Source organism: Salvia hispanica, chromosome 3, assembly GCF_023119035.1.
Source record: "Salvia hispanica cultivar TCC Black 2014 chromosome 3, UniMelb_Shisp_WGS_1.0, whole genome shotgun sequence".
Lineage (NCBI taxonomy): Eukaryota > Viridiplantae > Streptophyta > Magnoliopsida > Lamiales > Lamiaceae > Salvia > Salvia hispanica.
The window spans coordinates 33,529,250-33,549,727 of record NC_062967.1 but is presented as its reverse complement, the minus strand read 5'-3'; the positions used below and the strand labels follow the sequence as shown (position 1 = coordinate 33,549,727).

The 20,478-nt window shown below is 31.9% G+C and overlaps 2 protein-coding genes and 1 non-coding gene across 3 annotated transcripts; 1 reads left to right on the top strand and 2 right to left on the bottom strand.

Annotated features, from left to right (window-relative positions):
- Window positions 1–5,874: 5,874 nt before the first annotated feature.
- LOC125210580 (cucumber peeling cupredoxin-like) lies at window positions 5,875–6,751 on the bottom strand. The gene is made up of 2 exons (XM_048110118.1): window positions 6,571–6,751; window positions 5,875–6,456 (listed from the first exon to the last, which is right to left on the bottom strand). The coding sequence occupies exons 1-2, from the start codon at window positions 6,749–6,751 to the stop codon at window positions 6,011–6,013; spliced, it is 627 nt and encodes a 208-aa protein (XP_047966075.1). The 3' UTR covers window positions 5,875–6,010.
- A 3,609-nt stretch (window positions 6,752–10,360) lies between these two features.
- On the top strand, window positions 10,361–10,432 carry TRNAD-GUC. Its single transcript has one exon. It is a non-coding gene; the product is annotated as a tRNA-Asp (tRNA).
- A 5,551-nt stretch (window positions 10,433–15,983) lies between these two features.
- Window positions 15,984–16,615, bottom strand: LOC125209019 (EPIDERMAL PATTERNING FACTOR-like protein 6). The gene is made up of 2 exons (XM_048108591.1): window positions 16,400–16,615; window positions 15,984–16,318 (listed from the first exon to the last, which is right to left on the bottom strand). The coding sequence occupies exons 1-2, from the start codon at window positions 16,470–16,472 to the stop codon at window positions 16,065–16,067; spliced, it is 327 nt and encodes a 108-aa protein (XP_047964548.1). The 5' UTR covers window positions 16,473–16,615; the 3' UTR covers window positions 15,984–16,064.
- Between the last annotated feature and the right edge of the window lie 3,863 nt (window positions 16,616–20,478).

Genomic DNA, 20,478 nt, shown 5'->3' with positions numbered 1-20,478 from the left:
ACGGTCCATTCCTTTGTGCACACTAACTCGAATAGGATCTTGGTCCTATTGGAGCCGAATTCGTTTCATTCATTCATTCATTTGGCATCGCCAAGCAGATAGGCATCATAAAACAAATAATTTATGGCACGATAATATTTTAAAAAAAAGTAAGTGCAATTTTATCAAACAAAAAATCATTTCATATATTTGATAATTTTTTATCCACACTTAATGTGTTGGATATAAAACCCACCTCGATGCTTCCCAATAAAGTACTACTTCTCTACACAAGCTCGGCTTCGAAAGCAAACTCCTTGTACACGCCCTTCTTGAAAGAGGGTATTCATTCAATTAGTCATATGAACATACATTAGGTGTATGACATGCAATGATCCTATATGGAAATGCATCCTACGTTCGAAGTTCGATCAAGATAACTTTATTCAATTAAATTTATGGCTCTCAATTTATAAGAGAATTTAAAAGAAATTGAATTATTTAATCATCTCAAACAACTCTCTAAAATTTCGGCCCACATTAAAACTAACAAGAGACCACACTAAAAGAATTATCTTGGCCCAAAGGGGAGCCCAATACCCAAAACTTAAAGTGGAATGCTAACTTAATTTAACACATTTTCAAAATCAGATTTTTCCTCCTCTCCCTGACATCTCACGTCTCTCTCTCTTCACCATCTCCTTCGCCCGCCGGCGAGCGACGCCGGCCACCGTCGAGGCTGCTCCCTCCTCGGCCTAACTCCCTCTCTCAAACCTCGGTCACGCTCACCCTCCCTCTATCTCGACTTCTCTCTCTCGGTGAACAGGGACTCGGCTGCCGGAGTGCAGCCCCCCGTCACGCCGTCCGTCCGCCACCACCATCGTCGTCTTAAAATTCAGGTACGTTTTCTCTACCTCACATACCACTCCATACTTTAGCACACGTTTGAACATACACACACATTCCTCACTCTAGGTTTGATTTCAAGCACCGACTCGCCGAGTGAAGGGAGAAGGGTGCATCGGGGTATTGCCCGGGATAGGGGCGGCGCTGGGTTGCTCGGGATGATGTAGCGGTGCCCGGTCAGCGAGCGCAAGGTCGCGGCGGAGTCGCCGGACAGTAGCTGCGAAGGCAGGGGATGGGTGTGTGTGAGGGCAGCGGCAGCAGCTTGTGTGCATGGCTGTCGGGACAGCAGCGGCAGCTGTGGTGGCTGCCACGGCGGAGCAGCTACGGCGCCGTTCGGGAATTTCCGGTGCTTATCGTTGCACTCTTAAAAGCTAAGCCCTCATTTCCATTTGATGCTCGATTATGATTATTGATTTAATGGTTATCAAAAGCTCATAATCCTTGATTGCTTAGGTATAGCATAGTTATTAGCAAATTTGCATAAGAAAGTTTGTTCACGAACAATTAATCATAAGCATTGGTGATTCCAAAGTTCACGGCATAGAATAAGGCGATGGTGTTGAGCATGTTAAACTCTAAATGTTCATGCTTGAATGTGGTATGAAAATGTCTATGAAGTAAGAGAAGTTTTGGGAGAAAAGATTACCTTGGAGAAAAGAGGAAAGAAAGGTGGTGTTGAGATTTATCCTCTTCAAGCTCTCATTTGAATCATCACCTCTAGATCATTTAATTTGAAGATTTTTGTGGTGGAACAAAAGTGTTTAAGAGTGGAGTGGGTGTAGTATTTATAGAGGAAAAAGGTGCATGGAAATACATGGTCATAAGCTTGAATTATGAAGGAAAAGTATTGTCCAAAGTGTAGGGACTTTTTACCATTTGGGGTAAGTTGTCTCATCCATCATTCTAATTACCATATTTAGCAGGAATCTTACATCTTGTCGCTTAAAAAGACGTGAGCCGTCGTTTGGAAAACGCGAGCCGTCGTTTGGTTTGCGTGTTTGATGTGATTTGATTTCGTCGATTGTCTCGTCTTGATTTAACGTGCTTCTTATCCATTCGTATAGGTATCGGGGTTCAAGACGTGGCTATTGCGCAAGATCCGGAGGGCATGGAGAGTATTTTATTTTTAAATAAATCTTTACTTAAACGTTGAACTCGTGTACGGACTTTTTATTTGAAACTCGGTCTTTACAAACGGACTTTTATTAGAGCAAACTTTATGTTGAAATATTACTATTTTTGTTCACTACTCATAATATACTTCACAACAATTAATCATAACGAGAAGTAAAAGAAAATTTAGACGCGAAATTTATATATATATATAGATCGGTGTTCTAAGCCTTAGGGTAAAAAGTCGGGGTGTTACAATTTAAATATGAAAAGAGTAAGTTTGAATATAAGAGACTCAAGGTTATATCATTTCAAATCTTATATGGAATTTGAGGGTATTTTATTTGTATAATAAAAGGGTAATTTAGTACTACAAAATAATAGTATTCATTAGTAAGAAAATCTGTCTAAACAAAATACAGTTTAGAATTTGAAAGTATTTTTATATGTATAAATTTTGTCGAATTGTCTTTATCTTTTAAATTATTACCCAATACAATATTAAATACTACTAGTAAGTACTCCCTCCGCCCCAAAAAAATTGTCCCAGTTTATTTTTTGCACTCATTTTGTAAAAATAATAATAAATAGTTAAAGTACAGAAAAAGTAAAGTAAAAAAGAGAATAATGTAGAGAATAGTTTTACCTACATTATTCTTTTTCTTATTTTACTCTCTTTCAACTTTACCTATTTATTATTATTTTTATAAAACGAATGTAAAAAATGAACTGGGACAATCTTTTTGGGACGGAGGTAGTAGTACGTAATTGAAGGTGACAAATTCATCTGATTTTCACCGCTCAACAACACATCACAATTTCTTGGACGCATAGAATGTTTTTAATCTTTTGATCTCTTTTCAAATTGAACACTAATTATAATAATCTATATGGCATAAGCACCAGTGCGCCACTCTCCACAAACTCCACTCATCCTAAAATTTGAGTAAAAATTTAGTGGTCAATCCTCACCAAGGTGTCAATCCTATTTGGTATGTCCTATAATAGAGATTTGACAAGTGGAAAATACATATAGTCATGTTTTTAACTAGATATATAAACAATGGAAACATTACATTATATGGAAAGTTTCTTCAAATTCCATGTATAATAAATACTCCACTGCATATAAAGGAGATATTCATTATTCTATTTATTTAAATAATTAATCATCATCACAATTATTGTCAAGTCAATTTATACGTAAATATACAAAAATGGTAACTTTATATTAGAACATTATTTGTTTTATTTTATTATGAAACCATGGTGATATTTTATGTATTAACTATTATCAATTAACTTTAATAAGATTAAATTTTTTGATTGGGGATCACTATCACTTTTATTATAGTAGATTTAGGTTTTTATAATTTTAAATTTAAATATTATTTATGAAATTTTTGTTTATGAATTTTTTTGATTGTATATTGAAAAGGATCAAAATGTACTAGTATAAATTTTTAGATCATCTTATTATTATTTAACTATTTTTATAATTTAACATAGCACATGTATATAATATTCATACAATCAATGTACAATGAAAATATTAAACAAAAACTACATTATATAATTAGTCATATAATTAATTTAATTTATACACTTCATAATAATAAGATGATCTAAAAAACTAATACTAGTACATTTTATCCTTTTCAATATACCATCAAAAAGTTCAATAAACAAAAATTCCATAAATAACATTTAAATTTAAAATTATGAAAAACTAAAACTACTATAATAAAAGTGATACAAAAAGTTCAATAAACAAAAATTCTATAAATAACATTTAAATTTAAAATTATGAAAAACTAAAACTACTATAATAAAAGTGATAGTGATTCCCAATTAAAAAATTTAATCTTATCAAAGTTAATTGATAATAGTTAATACATGAAATATCACCATGTTTCATATTAAAATAGAGCAAATAATGTTCTAATATAAAGTTACTAATTTTGTATATTTACGTATTAATTGACTTGACAATAATTGTGATGATGATTAATTATTCAGATAAATAGAACAAAGAATATCTCTTTTCATATGTAGTGTATTTATTATACATGGAATTTGAAGAAACTTTCCATATAATTTAATGTTTCCATTGTTTATATATCTAGTTGGAAACATGACTATATGTATTTTCCACTTGTCAAATCTCTATTAGTAGGGCATACCAATAGGATTGATATCTTGGTGAGAATTGACCACTAAATTTTTACTCCCTAAAATCTTTCTCTCATTGTCCCATAGTAATAAAGTCATTTCTTCATTTTGGTATGTTTCATAGTTATAGATTCATTCCCTTTTTAGTAAAAAGTCTACACATTTCTTCAATTCTTGTCACTTACTTTGTTCTCTCTTCATCTTTTTAGCTTTTTTTCATTTTCTTTTAATTAACTCAATTAACACAGTTTTTCTTCAATCGCGTGCAGAAAAGAAACGTCTCCACCACTATGTACGGAGGGAGTAGTTTGTTCTCACGTGGAAATGATATTGGCCACTCAATAATACGTGTGTATGAGTAGGGGTGGGGAATTATACCAAAATACCGGAATACCGGACTTACCGTGTTGATATTTTCTTGTGTTTGTGTTGATATTTTTATGTCATATTGTTGATATTTGTAATACATTATGTTGATATAAAAAAAACACCCACGAAAATTATCATATGATAACATAATAACGATATTACCCTTTTGTTGGTATTTTGTCTACTATTTATTGAAATTTGTGAGCTTTAATCTCATCCACTCGTTCCAAAATTCAGGGTGTAGATTTAATCTTAGTTTTGGATTATAATATTATAAGCATTAGAAGAGGACCCTACATAGATTTAGATGTATTCAAATGATAAATAGTTTAATATAATAATTTTAATAATTAATCAACACACAATATTAAAAATGTCAAAGTAATGACATGATCAGCATATCAACACAAATTAAGATTGATATTTATATTTAAATGTCAACACAAAGATAAAGATAAAGTATGTTAATATAAATTTGTGTTAACTACTCATATCATTATATTGACATTTTTAAGATAAAGTGATCACATTAATCTAGTTATCATCCTCAACACATCCCTCAATATTCATATATGTCTATCCACCTCTATCATGAGTAACTTCCTACTAAACATGACAATAAATTGCATTAGAAGTACTACTCTGTTTATAACATAGGAGCTGTAAACTTCAAATCATTTAACACTTCCTACTAAACATGACAATAAATTTAGTGCATGCCGAAATTAGTGAATGCAAGACAAATACACAAATTTTAATATAACAACACAAATTAACCAATGCGATTAATCATGTGTTTCATTAGTTTATTGTGTATATATATATATATATATATTATATATATATATATATAGGGGAATGTTAGGGTGTCACCACCTCTTAAAATAACATCATACCACCATTGCTAGCCAATCATTTGTACACGTGGGCGAATAATAAGCTGTCATATGGCAAAAAAAAAAAAAGGGTAAAAAACACCGCCAGCAATATGCAATACTGTATACAACAATTTTTCTCGGCCAGCAATATCCAACACGCTATACAACAATCTATAGATTGTTGTGTAGCGTTTATAATATTGTTGTTTAGCGTTTATAATATTGTTGTATATGTGGTGTCATGGTGTCACTTTAAAAGGTGTCGTCATTTTAACACAAACCTATATATGTATTCGCATATATCTTACATAAAAACCTAATTCTCATATGATATTTCTCCCAGTAATAGCATTAACACAATTGCAAAACAAATATTCATGACTTGTAGAACTAAAATTTGATAGAAATATAACATGACAAATTAATACTATATAAACTACTTTATTGGTCTCAGAACAAAAATTAATACGAAATGCGGCAAGATTGGTACATAACCAATCAAGATGAATTCAATCCAATACACAACACAGAAGTGTAAAATATCCAAAAAAAAACTAGAGCAAGAAAAATTATGAAAATGAAGATAAAATTATTTAGAAAATGAAAGCTAAGCCAGCAATAGCTACAACAAACAAAAAGCTGGTGGTTAGAGAAACAGAGGCAGAATTAGGAGGTGGTGGTGGAATAAGTCCAGACTGTCCGGTTGGCTGTGGCGCTCCCCCTGCCCTTGGGGTTTCGGCCTCGGATGTGGGCGCACATGCATCCGGCTGGGGAGTGGTCGGGGTGGCAGGGGGAGGGGTGGTCACGGGCGGAGTGGGACCACCGGTGGATGATGAGACTACTGTTATGGATAGTTTCTGTCCCGCTCCGCAGTGGCCGCCTATGCTGCAGATGTAGTAGCGCTCACCGGCCGTGTCAAGGGTGATATTGGCCGGTCCGGTGGTGATGATGTTGCCGATGGCATTGTCTTCGCTGCAAGCATCGTACGAGGCTTTGGGCACTTGGACTACGTCGTGCTCGTTAGTCATAAAGTTGAACGCTGTTGTCAAATAAAAAACAATCAGTATTATATTTATCAATGTAAATAAAGAACTGAAACGACTATATTAGTCTCATGAGTCAGTCTATGTGAGATTGAGACAGATATATGTACCTAGGATATCGCCAACCACAAATGTTTTGCCAGAAGCCCAATTGGAGTAAGAGACAGAAGTACTTGTGGGAATTCTCCATCCCATGTTATCTCCAACTATATGCACAGTTTGTGCAAAAGCAATGTTAGCAACTAGGCCAAAAAGAGCACTATAAATCATAAAAATTGAGACTCTATCCATAGTTGTATGTATTTCTTGTGTACTCAAACTTGAAATTCAAGAATGGATTCTACAAATATATGATGAGATGGTTATAGTGGTTTGCAAAATGTTTATTGAGAGAGGGGTATATATAGTGCAATATTTTGGAAATAATCATGAAGTTGCATACAAACCAATGTCCACTCTGGCTTGTAGAATAAATCGGGCGTCTACCTGTGAATATTTGAACTTTCCACAATTGGAATATATCAACTAATTTTGTGCATATGTGTCATGACTAAGTCCATTTAACTAATTTAGTTTAATAATATAAATGAGCTTGTTACTAGTCTATTGTTATACTATTTTACTTAGAGATGTGAATCGTCTGTACTCTAGTTGATATCGAGCTAATTTTGGTTTGATCTGATCCGATCCGATCCGATTGATTTTGTCAGGCTTAATTGGCTATGAAGCTTCAACCGTTCTAATTCAAGTTGTGGTTAATCGAATTTCTTCATTATGTTTTATTTATGGGAAGTTTCTAGCTAATAAGTGACAAGACTATTATGCATGTAAATAAGTAAATTGAAGTAGAATTGAGTCAAAGAAGGCTCAGTTTTCATTTCTCTCATTCACATTCGGGCTAACTATAAGCGTTTTGCAAATTTGGTGACTTTTATGAACCCATTTTTATTGTACTATATTTTTTTAATGAATCAAAAAATAGTAAAATCAAATGAAAATTGGTACGTAGAAAAATCTTGAAACTCTGAGTCACTGATCATGAGTGTTCGTTTAACATTAATGAAAAACATAGGATTTCTCTAGTTATACACTAAATCTCATTTTTGTGTTTAAAATTTCTTCAATCATACTACAAAATCAAACCTATTTTTGTGTTATTCCAAAAAACAACATTAAATTTGGATATGTACTATAGCTATGGTAAAAATTTATGAGATACAGTATATACTTAAAGTTGAAGGGTTAATGTAGAAAGAAACGGTTACAAGTGTACGGATTGACAAGTCCATTTGATTTCATATCTATATTTACTTGACTTTATTACAATAATATTTGAATAAGTTTCAATTACGGTTGTTAGCCCCATTTAATCAACGTAATTTGGAATATGACATTTGTTTCACATATAAATCAGTCACACATTTATAGAACAAATAAATATGGCTACAAAAATTAAATAACACGACACATTTTCATAACACAAATGAATTTATTGGCATGATAGTGGGTCCAAGTGCTCTGGGTCGTGCAGAAGTTAAAGAAATTTGAAACTTTCTAATGTTCGACTAAAATCAACAAGGCCAAGCGCATTTAGCATATGGCCTTAATTGGTTTTCGTTTAATTTTGATAATCTGAGAAGAATAATAATTTTCGTTTTTTTGTAATAATATTAATTAGGATTCATTGGGTTATAATAAAAATTTTTATTACTATGATATAGTACAAAAGTCCAAGGAAATATATAATCTATAAATATATAAAAGGGGAGTTTTGGGAATAATTACATGAATGCCATTGATAGTATTAAATTTAAATATTGTGTCATGTAACTTAAATGAAATATTAATACTATGACTCTTATTTTTTCCATGATTAACCGCCCACTAATGACATTCATTGACACTTACTCACTAACTTTCATAATAATAATGCTTTAATAATTCAATTTCTCCTTAATTCGTTTGCACATACAATACAGAATTCCTCCAGATTTTGTCGACAAATTTGGTGAGAATATTTCGACAAGATGCAGGACAATGCGAGGGGAAAGAGAGATGAGTTGGAAAGTTGATGTGAAGAAAGTGAATGATTGTTGGTTTTTGGAAATGGGTTGGCCTAATTTTGTACAAGAAAATTCCTCACAAGATGGTGATTTTTGTGATGTTCCTCCCCCTTTTTATCTCTTCCATTATTCCATTTCAATCATTTTTCTATGTGCTCTCATTATATTCCTTTTGTTTTATTGATTTTTGAGCGTTTGTATTTATACACACATTTGTGTTCTGACTTTGCAATGGCGGGATGATTTCGAAGATGGAATTTTAATTCTTATTTTTACAACTTTAATAATTGCGTGCGTGAACTGTGAACTACATATGCTTTTATGCTCTGTTTACATTATTTTTTCTTTTAATACTGCTACTCTTAATGGTTTGATCATGGTTGATCAACAATCGTGTTGTTTATGTTGTTCTCCTTGCAGGTTTTCATGGTGGAAGTGATGTGTGTTTTGAAGTGTCGAGCTTAATTATGTGATTGTTTTTTAATTTTCTTCATGTACTATTATAAAGTGTCAAATGTATAAATTTTTCATGTAGTACTCTATATGAATATTAGGTTGGTGACAACTCTTATTCATTTGTTTTTCTTGGACATGGTATGGGTGGTAGATGTGGGGTATGTTATTAGGGTATGCAACCGGTTTTTTTTTTGTTTTTCGGCTAAATGCATGCATATTGATATCAGTTGTATATTCCATGCTATTGTGCTGTATTTTTGTTGATGATTTTGATCGATTTGGCTATCTTCTAATAAATATTTATATATTGTTTTTATTGACATGTGTTTGTGATTGATCTTTTGTACTCCCTCTGTTCCATAGTAATAGGGGCGTTTTTCCATTTCCGTCCGTTCCATAGTAATAGAGTCATTTCCCTTTTTAGTAAAAGTCAACACATTTTTCCACACCTACTTTCTCTCTCTTACTTTTTTCTCTCTTCATCTCTCTACCTTTTTCATTTTCCACTTTATTCTTTCTTTACTTAACTCACTTAACACAATTTTTCTTAATCTCCGTGCCGAAAAGTTTTGCCTCCATTACTATGGAACGGAGGGAGTAGTATGGATCTAAAAGTGATTTAAATGATACGTGATTTGTGTGCAAATTTTGGTTTATAAACTTATTTGGTTATATGAGTTTTATGGGTACAATAAATTGCTATTGTATAAATTTGTGATTTTAGAATTTGAAATAATAATATTGTTTCTCATTCGGTATATTTGTTTTTTTTTCTTTGTTTGATTTTATATTTTTTAATAATTATTTTATATTTTATATATTTATGATTTCAGATTTCATGATATTTTTATGAATTTATAAAATCATTTTACAGCATAAAATAAGTTTAAATAAAAGAAAATGGGTCGTGAATCACACGTAGGTGATACTAGTGAGATTAATATTGCATTTTATCACCGCCATTAATAAAAAAAGAAGGAATTTCGAGTCAATGAAGGCCCTTTTATTTGTGCATTGACAATCGATTATGAGACTTTTCTAGTACATTAATTACGCACACGACTTTGCATATAAGAACGAAGAAATAAACAGAATTAAGCCTTGGTAATTGTAACCAACGGCTGATTGTTTCTAAGTCGTGAAGACCCAGTTTTCTCTCATTCCCAATTACAAATAATTTTAGAATTTAAAAATAAAAATAGACGCATATATTTTCTTGGTGCATAGTGATAGTCTGGTGATTTTGACTTTTGAGTTATAAGTAATTTCTCAAATTGATTTGAAAGACAAATCTTATTATCTAACCGAGAACCGTTAAGAATTGTCACTCGCTCCTATTAAACGATATTATAGAATACCATAGATGAGATGCACACGTGAAGTCGTTGTAGTATAGTGGTAAGTATTCCCGCCTGTCACGCGGGTGACCCGGGTTCGATCCCCGGCAACGGCGTTCCTCCTTTTTTTTAACAGCAGTTTTAGGGAGTAGTAGTTTAAGTAAATATTTATTTTTTGTTAATTTTATATTATGATTAATTGGGTTTATAACAAAAGTATTCTCATATATATTGCTCCTAATCTATTGCAGAGCTACCTGAGATATTTTTACCCAAGTTTTGCTGTATGTATGATGTCTCACTCGATTACTACGATTCATGTTTGTACTTTTTTTACTCTTCAATTTAATCTTATCGTGTTTTAGTTTAACTAGTATCACACCTATGCTATGCATAGATTAATGTATTTTTAAAATATTAATTTTTAATTTTAAATTAATTAAATAAAATTAGAATCAATATTAACAATAAATAATATGAGTAACAATTTTAGTTATATGAGAATCAAAATTCTATACAAATCAACATTGAAGCATAATAAATTTGAAAACAAATCACATAATATAATATTTAAACATTAAATCATGGAGTCGGAATATAAAAATCTATCACAATAAAGAATTAAACTCAATAGATAATTACTCATCATTTTAAAACTTCTTTATACACTACATTAACTTTAAAATTAAAACCAATCTTATCATTATAAACTAAAACCTTCAATTCTTCACAATTCGTCAATCTTCAACATAATTCGTAGGTCAAATAACTCGTTTGTCATCTTTAAAGCCGCTCGCCTCACCTAAAACTACCATAAAATAAGGAATAAAATCAATAATCAATATGTATAAAAACGACCATCCGTAGAGCAAGCATAAGATAAGACTCATGAAAATACACAATCGAACAATTTCGCACTCGAACCCCATGAATGAGGGTGTGCTTCAACCGACAAAGTATTCATTCTCTCGCACTGACTGAGCAATAAGGGACACCTCCTACCGAGGGAACCTGTCAAGCTGACTTTCTTTTTGAACTTGGATGATACCTTCATTGAAATCTTCATGGTTCACCCGATACGCCAAGTTGGTCCATTTAAATTTAGGAAAGCATCAACGTATAAAATCAAAGAGAGCGTCTCATGCTTCAGATATCATATTAGCTTATATTGCAAGTTTTCATAGCATTACATAAACATCCAGATGTGAACATCACTCAAAATGACATGTTTCTCAATACACAACAGGAACAACCACATGTAAACACCAACCTCAGTGGCATCACGGCGAAGAACTAACATGCCTACTTCCACACAAATTGAAGCCAAAATATTATACTCTTACCTGCAAAATTCAAGCCCTTGCTTCCTCAGTAGGGTGAGGATATTCTATTTTACGATCTGATAAGTTGTATTCTAAGCCTTGGTTACTGGTCAGTATGTCGTGAAATGCATGTATTATCTGCAAAACAGTTGCTTAAGTGTGCAGGATTGAAGGATCCAAGTCAGTAGGAGACGATTCAGGTGACGCAAGCGAAAAGGGCGCCGGAAGGGTGCAATACTGACCAGGATGCATGCCAGAGAAAAGGCTCGAGATGGAGAAGGAGGATAGCTAAGATGATCATTGACAAGGGCAAAAAGGTCAAAATGCGGGAGAAGTCTACCCTAAAAGCAAGGGCAAGCCTCCCTATAAAAGAAGCCACTTGGAGAGAGAGAATGAGTTTTTTGGATAATCACACTTAGAGTTGATTCCTTAGAGTTCGGTTAGAAGTTCTCGGTTCTCAACACACTTAGTAGAATTCTCTCTAGAAGATCAGTTCCTTCAGCATTATCCCACATCTCGTTCCTCGCCACAGCCATGGTCACTTGACGTCCAAGAGTTTGCCGGAGAAGTCATCAGTCCGCCGTTCCAGCCAGTTATCGTAGCAGTGTAGTAGTATCATCGCCCGGAGTGGCACAAACAATCTTAATCGCTTTCTTAGTTTAAAGTTTACTTGTTTTCATCGTTAGTTATTTGCAAACACTCATCGGTGTTGCTCTTTTGAAGTACTTTGTTATTTTCCAACATTTACGTTATGAAGTTTCTATTTCGCATGTCACTTTGGTTCGAGTTTGCTTCATTCTGCCTAGGAAAGTTAGATTTAGTTATTGCTTTCAATTTCTAAGTGTTTTCTTATCGGGAGTTGTTGATTCAAAGTTGTAGCTATGTTTAGTCAAGTTTTCGTGCATGAGTTTCTTTTCTGCGCCGTGATTACCACCTTGCATGTCAGTCAGTAGAAGTAAAGTTGCAGTTTCACCGTTTAATTTAAGTTTGAGCATTTAAATCGATGGATCTTGAGTTTGAATTTGTGAATCTGAAGTTCAGTCATGGTGTTTGTGTTTATCTGAATTCTGTTAATACTTGGTGAAGAAGAAAACGTCAAAATCAACTTTATTGGACCACTTTTACTTTTAAGTTACTTTTGCTTTTGTTCCCTACTTTTCAGATGTACTATCCAGACCTGTCAGAAAGCCCCCAGCCATCAGATATACCTTGTTGTCTAAATTTCCCCTTTTAGTAACTGTCTACTTTTCATATGCCTCTGAGACACCTTGTCCCCTATTTTCACGAACACTCCCACATGTCTGTTATTTTCACGCCTACTAGTCAGTAGAGTACCACCTTTATTTCCTGTCTAGGTAAAATCTCAACCCAAGCGTGGTAGCTAACCAAAACACCCAGGAAAGTCACCGCGGTTATCAAAACGTGTCCATACTCGTGGAAATCGACCCTTACCTCCATTATACTAACTAGTAGAAGTGGGTTGAGGAAATTTGTTTGAAGCCAGGTCCCGATTATCGTACCAACGACTCAGCTGGGTCGGGAATCTCTTCCTGATCAGTTGGATACACTCCAAATTACATACGAAAACCATCCCAGCACTCGAGAGAGTGGGAGAAAACCTAGAGGCCGTCACGATCCAATCGGCCAGACCGCATCAAAGCATTACCTGAATACACAAATGAATATTAGAAACAATAAGAGACCATGGCACTGAATAAAATAAGTTAGAGTAATGATATCAAGTGTTCTAACACAAATACTACAATGTTAGAATCAGAATTAAACCTCCCACTTACTCCACTTAATCACATGTGACATAGTAAAACCTCCCACTCATTCCACTTATAATGGCCTTTAAATTATATATATTTAATTTAATATAATTTTTTAAATTAAATGGCAATCTTGTAAATTTTTCCAAAACTCCCCCTTTATATATTGTATAGATTTCATATGGAGTACTAATTACTAGTGTAGATTACGGTTACTATAAACTCAAGTCAATATGCGTACCAGTTTTACGTCAAAAACCATGTTGATATCGTAGTGCATGAGTGTGTTTTTAGGAGTAGTTTTTTATGATTGTGTCGGTGCTGTGTTTTCTTACAAGATATATATTCTGTCCTGCAAATAGGAATCTCATTTCTTTTCATCGCAGATTTTAAGAAATGTTAAAAAAATTGGGTGAGAAAATGTTAGTGGAATATGAGGCCCACTTATATGTACTAGTTTTAAATGAAAAGTGAGTGGACCGAGTAGGTGGTATGTGAAACCGATATACCATTTGTAGTAAAAGTGAACTATGACTCCTTTTTACAGAGGGGTCGAAATGAAAAAACGAGACTCCTATTTACGGACAGATGGAGTAATAAAAACATCGGCTTGATTTGATGTTTCGAAAATTTTTGAATGAATGTATTAACTTATTTCATTGAAAGTTGATTAATTTATTTAAACATTATTAAATATTTTGCTTTATTTCAAAAAATGAAATTACACAACTATAGTCCATAACGAGAGAATAAAAAAAAATCGACTCAACTAGAGTTAGAGTGGGACAGAAAAAAATATTAGTTTAACGTGTCAGTGCTTACTAACATACGATTATATGTTAAATAAATAAATTCAATAATTCAAGATTTACCAAACCTTATTCCGGTTCACTATCATATTTGTTTAATAGTACTATATTTTATACTAATATTCCCTCCATTATAAAAGAATAAGCATATTGAGTTTGGCATGAGTTTTAATACATATAATAGGTAAAATAAAGAGAAAGAGGAAAAATAATTAAAGTATTGTGAGTGGAGAATGAGTCACACATCATTAGAGAGAAAATAGTTTCCAAAATTAGAAATGACATATTCTTGTAGGACGGACTAAAAACGAAAAAGTGCATATTTTTGTGAGACGAAGGGAGTAGTATTTTATCGAGTTTCAATTTATCTCTGTCATATAATTAAAATCTTTAATTTTAGCATAACTATTTTTTACAAATATTATAAAATCTTTAAAAATATAAAATTCAAAAATAATTTTGATATTAATCTTGAGACTGATTAGCTCATTGAGTCAGCCCAAAATTCAAATATATAGGAGTATAGCGGTAAAAGTTAAAATTAGATTAGTATAGCATGTTAATCAGTAGCACTCAACAAGCGAAGAATTTCGAGCGAATGAAGGCCTTTTTCTTTGTGCATTGAAAATCAATTATCAGACTTTTTCTAGAAAATTTATCACCTACTACAAGACGTTGAAAATAAGAATGAAGAATAATCAGAATTAAGCCTTGTAACCAACGGCTAGATTATTTCCAAGCCGTGTAGAGTATAGACGACCCACTTTTTTCTCATTCCCATTTAGAAATAATTTTAGAAATATAGGAATGTAATAAAAGGCAAATTTTAAATATTATACAAACTCTTATGATCTGGATCGTTAGAAAATGTCAATAGATGATAAAATAATAGTAATAAAAAATGTCAACACAGTATCAACGGTTGATGCTGTGTTGACATTAAAATTTTAAAATTTTACACTTGATATTGTGTTGAAACTATGTTGATATTGTGTTGAGAAGTTTGAAGTTTGTATAGTCTATAGAATTTGCAATTTTATCACTATCCTAGAAGTATATACGTATCTCAAAATATAAATAGACGCATATATTTTCCGGTTAAATAGTGATAGCATGGTACTATTATTTAAGTTCTAATTAATATCGCTAATTCAAATGAAGAAAATAAATGGATTTTAAATGGAAGTGTAGTGTGATAATCAAAATATCAGACATAATTAAGATATAAAGCCGTTGTTAAAACAAATAACGTAATTTAAGTTTGTTAAATACGTGAGCCCTTCCAACTCAAAATATAATTATAACCTAAACTTTGGAGTATATATGTCTTTTTTTGGTTACGCTTAAAGCATTGAAATGAAAGGACACCACTATGTTTGGTTCCAATTTATGATGCATGCATTTCTGACCCATCTTGATTTAAGACGTTTCATATTGTAAAATATTAAAGTGATTTTGTTGAATGGTGAAATGTCCAATCAAATCATAAGGTGCATGCCTAGCCCCCACCTGACCCTCTCATATAAAAGAACATGCCATAAATAATAAACCAACAAACTCACCTCATTCCAACATTATAATAAATTCTTCAAGATATGTGTATTATAAATAAATAAAAAAAGTAAATCTATCCTTCTAAATATAGACTTGATAACATCCTGAACATGCAGCCTGTCTCTTATTCCAATATACATAAAATATAAGATACACATATATGTACTAATCCGAGAGAGAGATAATTAGTTGAAATCATAGAAAAAAAAATACACCAAACATAAGTTAATTTTCATAATTAAATAATTGAAGTCTGATACAAAATAATAGAGTAGTAGAAATAGGACATAATTAAGGTTGATAAAGCTTATTCCCACACCTGCATTTCCAAGATAGAAGATAGTAGGTGTCATCTTCTCTATGAGATGATATAGAAACTCCCCATTTCTTGGTTTGATGAGGTGGAATTACCAAAGTAGCCTCGCATGGCCTGCAACTCATGCACTTGTTGACACAAGCAGGTGGCCTTGACCCCAATACCATCTTCCTCAACTCCTCCTCATCTTTAAATGATGATGATGATGATGATGATGCCCTAATCCCACCTGATAATCCATATCCACAAGCATAATTAATTAATTAATCAATGCATGTTGGTATATTTCATTGGGTGTAGCATCTACTACCTGAGATGGAGGAAATTAGGATGATTGTTGTGAGGGCAAAAGGGAGGAAGAGGGGGTTTCTTGATAGAGGCATGGTGGTGGTGATTTTTGTGATAGGGAAAAGGGGTTTGAAGACAAAATAAGATGAGCAGTGTGTGTAAAATGAGGGGACAAGACAGTTATACAGTGTTGAGAAATCATGGGCCTCTTTCTTTCTCTTGCACCAATTTCAATTACCACCTGCCACAGAAAACAATGTTTAATAGGGTTTCTCCTTTTGGGAAAATGTTGTGTTTCTTAACTCTGGTTGTCAACAAAGTTCAACTTGTTTTTCATTTTTTTTTCCTTTTCTCTTTTAGTCCATGGAGTACTATATATCTGGGGTTTTACTATTCACAGTTGCTACAAGTGCTTTATTGTTATTTTTGCATCCTAATAAGATTTGGGGAATCGTATGATAATGTATTGTGAAGTGATCAATTGTTAACTCATCATTTAATTGTTAACTACAACTAATTTAAGGCCATAGAATTTTAGAAAACGTGTGGTCTACAATTTGCCACGTGTAATTTTCATTTTTATTAATTAAATCGAAAAAGATAAAAAAAACTCCAACTTAGGGTTTTGGATGAAAATGTCAAGTATAGTGTTCCGAATATATCAACATAATGCTTTGAGAATGTCAACACAATGCTTTAAGAATGTTAACTCATTGCTTATATTGACATTCTACATGTATTATATTGACATATTTTATATAGTATGTTGACATTTCTGCTTGTACGAAAAAATTAAAAAATTTCCAAATTTTTTTTTCAAATTTTGACGTCGGAACATATGCATGTATGATATCGTTGGAATCCTTATGAAATTATCTATAATTTGATATATGTTATATGAATTTAAAATTTTGGGATTTCTTTTAAAAATTAGTTATAACTAAACATATAGTTAATTGACATTAATACCCCTATTGATATTTTTTGGAATTAATCCTATGGCCTTATTGACGTTTTTCTTTGATCGTATTGACATTTAGGGATTAATGATCTATGCACTTAATTTGAATATCTAATGACTATTATTTAGTTGTAGTTAGCAATTAAGTTATGAGTTAGCAATATAACACTCCCCTAATGTCTTATTAGTCAAAGTTTTATGGTTTCTTGAGAAAATCATATTTGAATTTCTTGTTAATTGGAGTATATATTTTCGTACTCCTTGGGTCGCATTAAATTAAAATGAATCCGTCTTTTAAATTGTTGGCAATTGAAATTAAAACAATATATTATAACTATCCCACAACGGTGTACAAAGAGAACTGAAATCACTATATAAGTCTCATGGACCCCTCCTCCTATCAACAATTGGATTTAGGATGGAACCCATGGATTTCTATCATGGTATCAGAGCGGGTCGCCGACTGTAGGTCAAATTTAACTGACCTAGCAGTATATTTTGGCTTAAACTGAAAAAAATGACTGACCCAACAGTATATTTGGGCTTCGAATTTGGGCCAGTGGTCCAACCGATCGGAAAAAAATTGGGCCAGTTGTCCAATCGATTAGAAAAAAAGTCCAACCCCTCCCTCTATCACTAATTGGTTTTAGGATGGAACTCATGAATTTTTATAGTAAATGTTTAACTAAAACTGCATATATATTGATAGTCGGATTTGTATAGTGTTCAAAAATGAATATGTATTTGAATGTAGATCCATGTAGGATAGGATTAATGTATACAAATCTTCATTTTGAACAGTATATTGATTCGTAAATTTTATTTTTCAATGAATGCAAATTCGTATTGAACATTATGCAGATCCACGTTGAACAATATATTAATTCTTATATTGTTCAAAATGAACTTGTATTTAATTTGAATACAAATACATGTTGAATTATATTCACATTCTTCATTTTGAACCATATATATATTGACTTAATTGCAAATTCTTTTTTTGATGAATACAAATTCATTTTAAACATTATATACAGATCCATGTCGAACTATATACTCCTAATTCACGTTAAGCATACAAATTCTATTTTGCAATATGTGCAAATTCTTTTTTTTTCAACAAATACACATTCAATTTGTTATACAGTATATATTTACTTTAAAAAATAGGAATGTCAATTGTCCATTTTATAGATTTTAGATCTTATAATTGCGCCATTCAAATTCTATCTTAGTTATATATATGTAGTTATTATATATATATTCCTTACTCCTTTTGTTCTTATTTGTATAGAGTTGGATGGGTTGATTAGTGTTGGAGAGACGTCACCTAAAAACTATGGTAAAATAATTTGACTTTTGAGTCGACCATATGTTCTTGAATATTTATAAAACTTTGTCCTCATCAACATTTATTCTTGGAAATGCATATTATTGGTATGGAGTTTGCGCATTGCTCAAGACATATGTTCCTATCAAAATAATTTCTCTTCAATTGCAAGTTTGCAACCCACAATATATAAATTCAAAAATGAATTGAACTAAAACCAAAGAAGAATTTGTGTATGTAGTATTGATTGACTTCACAGTATCCTTTTTTATTTAGTGTCTTTAAATAACGATAAATATTCAGCTTTAACTTTATGCATGGATTCAAATTGAGATCAAGTTAAAGAGAAGCTATCAAAATGACAGGTAGTTTTATCTTGAAATTATTGAAACACTGCTACTGCATTTCTATTTTAAATTTTGATTTTAATTTTTCTGAAAAGATTATCTATATTTTTTTTTCATTTTTTTGTAAATCACTTTCCGGATAGAATGAATGGTAGTGGAGAAGTGACCAATTTGTTTACCCCACAATGGCTATATACTAATAGATGAACAATTAATATTGATATATGTAATTATTAAATCTCTTCGTCAAGTATATATCAATCTCGGTATCATTACCTAGGAATCTATATAGTATGATCAATGATTCTGAGCTCACCAGTCACCATGATCCTCTATCCTAGCTACATCCTACATGGTACAACCATTTTTATTTATCTTAAATTCTTTATTATTATTATTTTATTTTATTCTAACCTACTATTTCACATCAATTTTTTTTATAAAACTTCAAGTTTATATATTGACATCTACTATCATGGAACTTTCAAAAAGTTGGGTTTTTCCCATGAATATTGAAATTGGCAAATAATATCACGAACTTTACCCCGAGTTTGTTATTTTCCACCACTGAAAAAATTCCGGCTATATTAATAGCTTGAAGAACAAATTTGGAGGGTGTGTTTCAAAAAAAACTATTTTCAAAGATTGAAAATCTTGAAACTCTCGAAGTTGCTGTCGAGAAATTACGAGAAAAAAATCCGTATCATGATATTATTTGCCGAAATTTTTTCATTGGTGGGAAATAACAAACTCAAGGTAAAGTTCGTGATATTATTTGTCAATTTCAAAGTTCGTGGAAAAAACCCAACTAGCTTTTTGAAAGTCCCATGATATTAGATGCCAATATCCCTAAATAATACTCCCTCCGTTCCCTCATAGTTGAGGCGGAACTTTTCGGCACGGAATTTAAGAAATGAATGTTGAGTGTGTTAAATAAATAGATAAAAAAGTTAGAAAGAGATAAATGTAGAGAGAATAAAGTAAAAAGTGAATAAAGTAGAGAGAATAAAGTAAGAGAGAGTAAAGTAAGAGAGAGGAAAATGTTACTACTATATATGGAAATGACTCAACTATTAGGAAACTTCCCGAAATGAAAAAATGACCCAACTATGAAAGAACGGAGGGAGTATCATTTTGTATAAAACCAAAAACGTAACTTAAAATTGAATTTGGTCAATTTAATTAATTGTCCAGATTAATTTTGATATATAATTACATCTGACAGGAATATAAATAAATATAGCATAATATATAAGAGAGTGAATATTGTGAATTGCTTTAGAAGATGTGGTACTGAATTATTATTTCTTATTCGTCACTTTATAAAAATTATAAAATAAACGTATAGCAAATAAGACAAGTCGATTCTTCATTTCTACATTAAATTTACATATATCTTTTCATTATTCTCATTTTTTTTCTAAAATCATCAGTCTCATGGATTTTTTTAACAAATAAAAAAA